The 11,001-nt window shown below is 36.5% G+C and overlaps 2 protein-coding genes across 2 annotated transcripts; both read right to left on the reverse strand.

The window, feature by feature from the left end:
• Window positions 1-4,332: 4,332 nt before the first annotated feature.
• Window positions 4,333-5,356, reverse strand: LOC134795919 (chymotrypsinogen B-like). The gene has a single exon (XM_063767837.1). It carries the CDS (start codon window positions 5,260-5,262, stop codon window positions 4,342-4,344), a length of 921 nt encoding a protein of 306 aa, XP_063623907.1. The 5' UTR covers window positions 5,263-5,356; the 3' UTR covers window positions 4,333-4,341.
• Window positions 5,357-9,411: 4,055 nt separating this feature from the next.
• On the reverse strand, window positions 9,412-10,493 carry LOC134795706 (trypsin-1-like). Its single transcript, XM_063767647.1, has one exon. The coding sequence runs from the start codon at window positions 10,462-10,464 to the stop codon at window positions 9,427-9,429; it is 1,038 nt and encodes a 345-aa protein (XP_063623717.1). The 5' UTR covers window positions 10,465-10,493; the 3' UTR covers window positions 9,412-9,426.
• Window positions 10,494-11,001: the final 508 nt, after the last annotated feature.

Here is an 11,001-nt window from a genome sequence, read left to right on the forward strand (position 1 = left end):
TATTAATTTATTTCATGATTAGATTAGACATTTAATATCATTATTTTTGTGTCGATGCATAAGTCCACCGAAAATGGCATAGAATATGATTTATGTAAAGAATAAATGTCATATTAGTATACAGCTGTAGTGCATAATTATTTTCCATCGTATTTTCACGGAAACTTACGAACGTGTCTTGCTATTTCAGTCAGTCTCGGTACAAAAAGTACTGACATTGACTGAACGAGCATCACAAATACAAACGTTTCCGAGAAAATACGATGGAAAACAATTATGCACTACATCTGTACTTATCATAGTTTGGGGACTGTAGATAATGTTGATATTCCTCAATACTTTATTACATTCAATAGTATTATAGGTATTAAACTTGCCTTGACAATTTTTTTTATAGATGTATAAGTTTTAAGTTAACTCCTGACTCCAGCATTTAATTATAATTTCTTTTTTCTACGGAATTAAGTGAAATTGATATACGTCAACAAGTATTCAAAATTATTATAACTACTTATATATTCGTGCCATCTTTTAAAGGCACAGCATTTGCTCAATCCACTGTCGGATGCACTGAATGAAAATGATTAAAAAGAGCATTTATTGATCACCATTAACACACAATTCACAGCAATTGGCTGTAGTAGTTGTTGCATTAGATATTCTTGAAATCTTATGATATCATTAAAATAAGAAAAAATTAATACGTCGTATAGGCACAAGCGTGCTAGATGGATGGCCAGTGAGAGAAGATATATATAGAATGCTTAAGAATTCGAATGCATGGTAATTTGGTTTAGAGATCGAAATCTAAACGCACTTTCGTCTTCTCTCGTAGTTCGGCAATATTGTATCAAAGAATGATATAAATAGGAATTGTTTGATCGAAGTAGGTATATCGCAGAAATGACGAAAAGCTGATTTCGAAACACATGCATGATTTTGTTATGACCTAATGACTGACTTCATGATTACTTTTGTAATTTTTTATCGATATAGATCTTTGCATATCATTGACAGTAATTATTACATAACAACATTTGTTCTTACTAAATAATTATTTACAATTATAAGGTGATGAGGCCAGACGAAATAATTCAAAGTGCGCAATTCGACATTTTTGCGGTGTACAATAGTTGACGATATAATTTGAAGGGAATTGGTATGTTGGTTGTAAAAATATATAAATAACAAACTAGCAATACACCTAGTGTAAGAGTTACAGCTCAAACTAACATTCTGTATCTAGTACGCTGCCCACAATCGGTCGTTCGAATGTACTTCAGTTTAAAGTGCTTAACCTTTTTACCGCCAAAGGCGGCAACAGACGCGAACGGCTACAACGCCTACTTCCCAATATCAATCCTAGTGCATTCTGACAATCACGACGGTGTGCCGCACACGACCGGCGTGGCGTTCAAAGGGTTAAATATTTAAATAAGTAAATAACAGTTAAATTGTATTAGCTACACATTGTTCTACATTTAATGTAATAAATTTCGTTCAAATGAAATGAGTTTTAAGCACACCAAGGAGCTCGGAACCGGACGATCGCCGCCTCAACCCGATCCGCTTAGTATTCTTTGTAGAAAACTTATTACTGTGATGCACACTTATCGGCATCGTCTCGTCAACGCTCACTAGCGTCGCGCGGCAACGGCGCGTTTACCGCCCGTGGGTTCCCCCTAGGCGCCGATGTCACGCAGGCGCTGTCGCCTAGACGCAAGCGCGACGTCAACTAGCCGTCTGTTTATTTGTCTGTGATGTCCATAATAATTTGTTTGTTTTAGGTTCCCAGTCTATCCTTCCACAAATATCAAAATTTAACCGAACATTCTCGTCTCACAAGTCAAAAGTCTACACCTCGACATTGGCATAATCCACCTTGCTAAATTTAGCGAGGAGTAAAAGCCATAATATTCTAGCCGTAGCCGTATTACCGCTTACGTTACGTACATACGCATGGTATAGTCGTTCGATTTGTAGCTGGCCTCGAACGGCTATTAATCCTTTGTCTATTGTTAAGACGACTAGTTGACGGCGAGCGGATGATGGGGGCGGCGTTGGTCTGGTGTCGAGCTATTTGGCGTGCTCCAACCTTTAAACTCATTTTCATGTTATGAGTTGGCCATAGTATGGTATGCGTACACTCAAGTTCTATACAGCCCATACCAAACCAATTAACGAAAAAGTAGAATACACTAAAAACCAATAAGTATAGGTACTACTTTCTTTTGTGGAGCAATAAATAATTCTATTGAATATAGCTAGACCACCATCAATTACAATTTTATAATTTTGATTTGATACTGGAAATATATTTTTTGTTCGTTTAATTGGATTGGGATGGAGTTTACAAATGTTGTATTAATCTTCGTACCTATAGTTGGTATTTAATGCCGAACTGTATTTACAAAAGACGATTTATATTGTTTATAAAAGTAAATAAATAGTTTTATTTTATATCGACTTATTGCGTTTTATTGTATTTTATAGCTAAAGTAACTTTTTCCAACAACATTAAATGCTCTAAGGGCATTCCCTTAGAGCATTTAATAACTGGAGTCGCTTTTAAGAGCTTATCCCTCTGCCGAAAATCTTGCACAATTGAGCAAACTTTTGCATGGACTGACATGGCTATTTGTACGTTACGTACAAATCATGTAGAAATAGCAATACATTTGACGTCCCCTCCCCCTCAAAAATCGGCATACTGTTTTGTACAGAAAATGACAGCCTTGACGTCTCCAGTTACTAAATGTTCTAAGTAAATACCTAAGTATTATTTTAATATAGGTACACAAAACAGAAATTCACATACAAACATGAACCCTGAAAACAATACACTCCTTTTTTTGGGCAGTTGTGTAAAAAGAGAGTTGTCAAAAAGTATATAGATATCCACCCATTATATTTTTTATTTTTTCCACGCCGTGCGTTGTCGGCGCTTGTATTTCTTCCATCACCAAGCATTTCGCACGCAGCCGGTAGGTAGGTACGTAAAACAAAACGACACTGTACCTATTGTAACAAAATAATTTCGGGCCGACATTAACCACTTGTCTGTGTACGATATTTAAGGATCCTGACCGAATTTTTTTGAGAACTTGTTTTTATGCTCTATACGGCACAATCAACAGCCAAGGTTTGAACGAAACCACGATGTTGACCACCAGAGGCATGTGAAAGGTTAAAAGTGTCGGCATATTGTTAAACCGTTAAAGAATCGTAAAAGATCTAGGATCTTATTATAGTCGGGTGACAAGCAAAAGTCACTAAGTACTATCAAAAAAAATTAAGTAACAATGCACTTTATTACACTTGTAACACGGTTTATTGTCCAATAATTTCAATGGTGTTAGTTAGTGACTTTTGCTTGTCACCCGACGTTATGACTTAACCCTTTTCCAGGCCCCAATTTCACATCGGTGACAGGTGCGACGAATTGTAAAATTACTGTTGCTGACGTCACAGGCATCCATGGGCTACGATTACCACTTACCATCGGGCGGGCCGTACTCCTGTTTGCCACCATCATTGTATTATTTAAAAAAACTTTATTATATCGGATAAAAACAGATATTTCTCCTGCGAAGTTTCTGACAATTGTCAAAGATTTAGAAGAATTGTAGGTAATTCTTGACAGGTAATGAGTTATATGTCGGAATTTCGTGACAATTGTAGTGTTTTTTGTGACAATTGTCATAAACTTAGCAAGAGAAATATCTGTTTTTTTCCGATATAAGTTTTTTTTAATAATACAATGATGGTGGCAAACAGGAATACGGCCCGCCCGATGGTAAGCGGTAACCGTAGCCCATGGATGCCTGTGACGTCAGCAACAGTGATTTTACAATTCGTCGCACCTGTCACGTTGGTGAAACAGGAGCCAGGCCGCACCAAACTACAAGGATTTTACCAAAAATGCAAATATATTAAAATGTATGCAGCTTTGATGATTAATTTAATGATAAGTAACTTTTCCTGAAAGACCTATCGAATATGAACCTTAAATCGGATTCCTACGGTTGAAATTCTATTGGCGAGTATGTGGTGTGTCTTAGGTTAGTTTTATGACGTCGTTAGTTCACCCGTTCATTTCTCATCTAGATTACGGAGGTAGTATTTTTCTGGTTGAAAGTCAATTAACAGCACCTATTCTGAACAGAAGGAAGAAGTTTAGCATAAAGTAATTACCGGAGTCCGAGGAAAGAGGGTTTTTAACATCTCAATGGGCATGCTCAGGGCTAATTTAGAATAGGTATAATTGGCTGATTCCAATGTCGAGGTATTAAGTAAAGATAAAACAAATATAAACAACTATAAAGCAAATCGTACCGGGAACTATATATTTAAAAGCAAGAAAAAAATGTAGGATACAAGGCACCAGTTCTGCAAGCAACATCCTTCATTCATGGCGTCAATCCAGTCTGCGTAAGCAGATACTCTCATAAAAATACTAGTATAATCAAAATTTTTACCACTGGTCACCCCTACTAGTAGCTCCTTGCCAGGTTCTTCCTCCGGGTCCGACGTGCCTCGGCAAACTAAGGGCCCTCCTGAATCTCCTACTGCCACGTCAGCATACACCGAGCTGGTACAAACGAATTCATCCATTGGTACTTCCCAAATTTGGGTACATTTGATTCTCGGTATTATGTCAATTTTAGCTCTAAGAAGCACTTCCGATCTCTTGCTCTGCTCGCCGTGGGAAGTTCTTCCGTAACCGGCTGCGTAACACGTGTCCGGGTAATCTATTGGAAGCCTGGCCATTTTAACAGGTTCAATATAGTTTGAGAAATTCCAAAATGAGTTCACAAATACCACCGCTATGTCATCCAGCGGAAAGTTAAAGTATGGATGTATAATAACGCTACTGATCATTCTCCACTGAATCTTTTCGTTTGAAATGAATTTGTTTACAATTATGACATTTCTAAGGTCTCCTGCGACCACTGCCAATGGTGATGGATCTCTTACGTACGCGAAGTTGTTACGTTCGAAGCAGTGAGCGGCTGTGAGGACCTTCTTGCTAGTAATAATGCTTCCACCACAAAAGCTCTTATATGAGTATAGTTTATTGTGTAGTATTCGTCGGCCTTCCTTAATGGATACGATGTAAGGAACTACGCCGCTGGAGACTGGTTCTCCGTTTACTATTACGTGCTTCACACGATGCGATGAGTATTTTAGAGTCATTATAATTCGCTCTGCCTCACATGTTTGCAGAATTATTGACCAATATACAACGATGTGCAGGTACATTCATGGGCATTAAATTACAAAACTTTGTTAAGTACGTATTTCTACATGTTTTCTATACTGTTTGGCATTAAACGTTTTTCTATAAATTATTGTATTTGACATTTGACGTTATCATAGTAGAGACGTTATTTAGAATCTTGTGCAAGAAGTTTGCGAAAGGAGTTTTCTATAGGGAACGTACATTAACTATAGGGGGCAGCACTGGGCAGCAATAGAGCCGACTCAAGCGACACTGTGCGGATTAAATGGAACGTTAACGCTATTCTGTCAAACTATATCACAACAGATGTTTCAAACGGAAAAATACGAGTAAAAATGTTAAAATAATAAAATACGGCTTTCTTCCGATAAAAAGCGACCTCCAGCGTTGCCAGAATACCATGAAAGGCCTCAAATTATTTCAGGCGGGCTATGTTTTGGATGTGACCGAAAAGGTAAACAGAGATAAAACTGCAAAAATTAGTGGCAAAATCGTCGCCCAAACAAGAATTTCGAATGTGTATGATGCCCAAATTTCAGCGACTATACTTTTAATGAAGTAATTGTTAATATGTAGTAATAATAGATCTGTCCTCGCGACTGCAACCAACCGCGGTTTAAAAAAATAAAATTAGAGGTTATGTTTATTGACAAACAAAACAACAGTAAGGTAAAGGGCCCCAAGTTCGTGTTAGTACGTTATTTCGTTAGTTTTGTTTCTGGCGCAAATAATAAGGAATTCAAATATTTTTTATTCAAATTATACATATGAAAAAAAAACTGTATTACCAATATTTTAGTGATTAAACTGAGAGTCGATAGGACGGTCGAAACTGTCAGACGGCCGCGAACAGCTGTGTTGTATGCGTGCACTTTTTTTAGGCGTAAAGGTGCGCGCTCTCACTTGTTAAGCTTATAGGAAGGAAAAGCTAAACCCATTCGAATAAAAGTTTTTGGGAGTGTTTCTGTGGGTTCTTTTTGTGTGTGTGGGTTGATTTGATAAGAAACGAGTTTGAATGTGACCCGAGTTTAAATTTTTAAGGTATATTCCACGTATATTCTCATATTAACTACTAGCACAATTTTATTTATAATTCTAATTATTTGATTTATTTTTGTGTATGTTTATATTTAACGTATAAGATAGTTAATATATATATTTTTTTGTATTTTTTATTATTTTTTTTTATTTATATAGGTAGTTTCGGCTTTTAATCAAGTATTGAAATACCCATATGGTTTACGAAGTCTTAATTCAACTATTAAAGTCGATGAGTACAAAAAACTTTAAGCTAGCTCTCAATTTAACATTTTTTTTTAATATTATTTTTAATTTGACCTTAAAATTACTCGTAAGTAGGTAAGACCGTTAAATATTTAAAATGATTATCAGCAAATTATCACCAATTACTCTAAGAAAACTTTATTCCGAAACAGGGGACACGAATTCACGAACTTAGGAGCTGAGCTAAATTTGTATCACGAAATGGGAGCCGAATAAGAGGTTCACGAAAAAATTCATAAAAAAAAAGTTTCAACTAAAACCCTATAGTTTATACCTACATTAAATTATTAACAAAGAACTAATATAACTTACTCAAAATCTTTCAAGGTATTGTTATGCTTAGTAATATTAAAAAAAAATACAAACTCTCAAGAGCCTTAACCTGCCGAAACAGGGGCCCTTTACCTTATTATCGCATTGAAAATGTATTTAAAACATTATTATTATTAGAAGTAAGATGTTAACACTTTTATTTAAGTAATTATCATACTTCTTTACTTTACGTATATTTCTTTACTGCATTTATTCATAAATTTCCTTTTACAATATCCAAGGTAATAAAGTGCTATACGATGGAAAGCTGTAAAATTGTATTTTTTTCAATTTATGTTGATTGTCCCGCGATGTAATGGGATATCCAGACACACAACAATACATTTAAACGGCCACTTATAGTGTTTCAGCAAAAATTATGAATAGGGGATATTACTGCAATGTTCTGCCGCCAGAGTGCAGCACAACCGACTCTAGTAAATTCATAGACTAACTTATACATACTGTGCCTTAAACTGTTTTTTGACAAGTTTTCACAGACTATAAAATATGACATTGATGCATCAAGGCGGTTTGTTAACAAGGGCCTACCTATGGCCTACCAGTAAACGCGAAAATCGAAATTTAGTTATCTGCCTCTTTATCGCTCAAATATGCTTAGTGATTGATAGAGAGGCAGAAACCGAACTTTCCATTGTCGTGTTTCACGGTAGGCCATGTGATTGACGTAGTGACGCATGATGTGTCACTGATGTTTGTTTACTGTATGTGCTAGTTGTGCCACCTATTATGCAGAGCTTTGCCTAATATTCCCTATTACACTTAGATATTTATTACGAGTATCTACAATTATTACCATAACGTCCCAAATTGACAATCAATACATATAGTTTGTCAAAGGACTGTCTCATTTCAAACATGACAGAGAGAATCATACTAATCTTTGTCTTACATTAGTACTTTAGTAGTAGAGTCAGTCCATGAAAAGTCTGCAGCGGATTTGATAGCCCACGCAGTGCACGTGTTATTTTAAACGTCAAACTTCTATGAAATTATGACGTATAAATGACACTTGCACTGCGTGGGTTATCAAATCCGCTGCAGACTTTTCTTAATGTGACTCTACCTATCCCACAGGTGTGCGCAGGTTAGTTCTGTAACGAAAAGGTAGTTGGGAAGGTACTCACCTAACCATGTCTTTGTCTGTCAGTCAATCGTTTGTGAGCTGTCTCTCTGTTAGAATGTCGTCACGATATAAGAAATGCCTCATTCTGATTAAAACGTAATACCTAATAACTATTAAATCCAGACGATCGCCGGACACTTGTGAACGGTAGCTGGTCAACGGGTGATACCACACTACCTAGTACAACGATAGTTTTCCGTTCCACGCAACATCGACCCACGGCTACCAATATTAGTTGGGGAGCCGACGATGCTAAATGTGTAGTTACTCGAGCGTCGTACAGACCTATTGGAATCGAAATATTAGATGATAAAAAGAAAAAAAGTTATATAAAGTTTTTTTTCAGCGTGCCAGAAAGCGTCTGCATTTTTTTTTAATTTCGGGAGGTTGGTGGATTGTTAAAAAATCGTTAAGCAGTTTGTGGGTTTGGTCGTTTTTGTCCACGTTAATGCTATATTTTTTCTATAATAAGTTATAACACTTATTTGTAGGCATTTTCTTAATCTGACGAACACAAGTTTGACGCCTAATTTTTACATTGTAATCGTCAGATTAAGGAAATGCGTGCAAATAATTATCAGATTTAGTAATTGCACAATTATAGCGTTAATTTGGACTAATATGACCAAATCCACAATCTGCTTAACAATTTGTTGAACCCCCCACCAACCAAGGGCTCAACATAGATGGCTAAAAGGGGTAAAGGTAGACTACACGGGGTAGCAAGATATCACTCATATCTTACTCTGACGCGCTCGAGTAAACACAAAAATCCCCTCTTGGGCTCCCCTACTATACACGGTGTAACATGAGTAAACCGAATAATTTTAACAGCGTATTCCTGATCATATTTAGAGACAAAAATGTCCTATAAACTTTTTTGAAATTCGCCTAGTTTCAGAGATATTATTAATTAAAATTAAAACAAGTTTTTATTGTTACATAGTGTAAAAGGCCTTTTTGATGGTGACGTTGCTGCTATGGGACGTAGTCTAAATATCCTTATTGATAGATGTCAAAAAGTGACAAGTAACACTTTGCAAAAAGTAGTTTCTACGAAAAAAAATGGAAAATCAATTTTAAGTGACAAGTTTACCAATAACATTTATTTTTTATGTACAAATACATTAAAAAAATTGAAAAAACGAAACAAAAAAAAATTTTTTTTTTGGCGAAATTGACCTAAACTCATATTACATTTTTTACTTCTTTTGACCTCAGAAATGCGTGGTTAAAATTATTCGGTTTCCTCACGTTACACCTTACACCGTGTATATTTAAAAATAAAAATAAATTTACGTTCACATTGAGATTTTTAGTTGAGTTGAAATGTAATAGTAATTGTAAAACATTGATTTTGGCAATTCCAGGCAAAGTTTTTTTTCCAATTTCCAACCTAAGTGTTAAATCTTTTAATGATACCTTATGTATAAAATTTTTACTAGGAAAATATCAGATGCGTGTAAAATATTTGTGACAATTCACAAGAATCACGAAAGCAAAGTAACATTGTATATATTTGAAAAATCCACTGCATAAATAAAATAAATAAAAAGTTACTCATTAATTTAGAACCTGAACTACTCTCAATCCAATCTGTGTACGAAGAAACGCGCGTGAAGATTGTCGTCCTGTCGATGCTCTTACCACTCACGATACCCAACAATATATCCTGCCCAGGTAGCTCGCTCGGGTCTAGAGTCCCAGTACAAGCCAGTGGCCCGCCCGAGTCTCCCTGCGCCACGTCAGAGATAACCGACTCCGAGCAAATGTATGTATTCATATCCATCTCCCAGATTCCAGAGCATTGCCATCGCGGCATTGTTTTGATTAGAGCTACCATTAAAACAGATGACCGCAGGCTTAAATCAGGATTAAAGTTCAGATCTCCATATCCACCGGATTTGCAGATTTCTGGATAGTCAATTACCCTCTTAGCGTAACGTATGGAGCTCACATTTGCGTTGAAATGAAACGGCATATCTACTATTATTAACGCTATATCGTTTAGCGGGAAGTTGAAATGCTCATGCAGCCGTAATCGCTGGACCCCTCTCCATTGCATGTCGGCTGTGGTTTGCGTGTTGCCCGTGTGCACCGCCTCACTCTGTAAGCTGCCTGCGACGACTCTTAGAGCACTTGTGTGTTTGACAGCGAAAAAGTTGTTGAACTCGAAGCAATGCGCAGCCGTAAGCACTTTGCTACGATGTATTATGCTCCCCCCGCATAAATTGTCCCATACATATAACTGTCCTCCATCTTCAGATACATTCTGTAGTTTTGTTCGGGTAGCCTTGATCGACACTAAATAAGGCATTTGTCCTATGGTCGCAGGTTCTCCGTTTACTATAGTCGTTTTTACGCGAAATTTGGAATTATTTAATGTAGTTATAATGCGATCGATACTATTGACATTAGGAATAAAAGCACCGAGTATTGCAGTTGTGAAAGTAATTAGAATAACATGATTAAAAAACATGAATTTAGTTAATAAGTTGCCTAAACGGAGTTTTACAATGGAAGTTTTGTGATTTTTTTACTTATGTCATTAAATGTCATTACAATTACATTGTTGGTAACATAATAAATGTACATCTGTCAATCTTGACAAGCAGGCTAAACCGAACTTGCACTGACATCAATTTACTCTTTGACTTGCTTTGACTCACACCAAACCGAAGGGGGCATGAACTATAGGGGGCAGCATAGTGTACATTTCATTAGATAGTGACGTGACGAGCGTTCGCGTTTGCGATAACTCGATAAGTCTATTTTTGTATGGGATTTTGAACGGCCAAAACGGGACGTTTTGGAAACTCAAAATCCCATACAAAATGACACTTAACGCAAACGCGTACGTCATGTCACGCTATCGAATGAAATTTGGTGTATTGGCACTATTGGTTGTTTCATACAATCATGTTGGCTGATTGGGTGTCGCCTCGGTGTCGCTGTCGATGTTTTTATGGACGAAATACTTTGGTTATATCCTCCAAGCGAAAAAGACACTAAAAAA

This window comes from Cydia splendana, chromosome 1, assembly GCF_910591565.1.
Source record: "Cydia splendana chromosome 1, ilCydSple1.2, whole genome shotgun sequence".
NCBI classification, from domain to species: domain Eukaryota; kingdom Metazoa; phylum Arthropoda; class Insecta; order Lepidoptera; family Tortricidae; genus Cydia; species Cydia splendana.

Coding starts and splice junctions, on each gene's coding strand:
- LOC134795919 (XM_063767837.1), bottom strand. CDS start 5,262: ATGTACCTGCACATCGTTGTATATTGGTCAATAATTCTGCAAACATGT.
- LOC134795706 (XM_063767647.1), bottom strand. CDS start 10,464: ATGTTTTTTAATCATGTTATTCTAATTACTTTCACAACTGCAATACTC.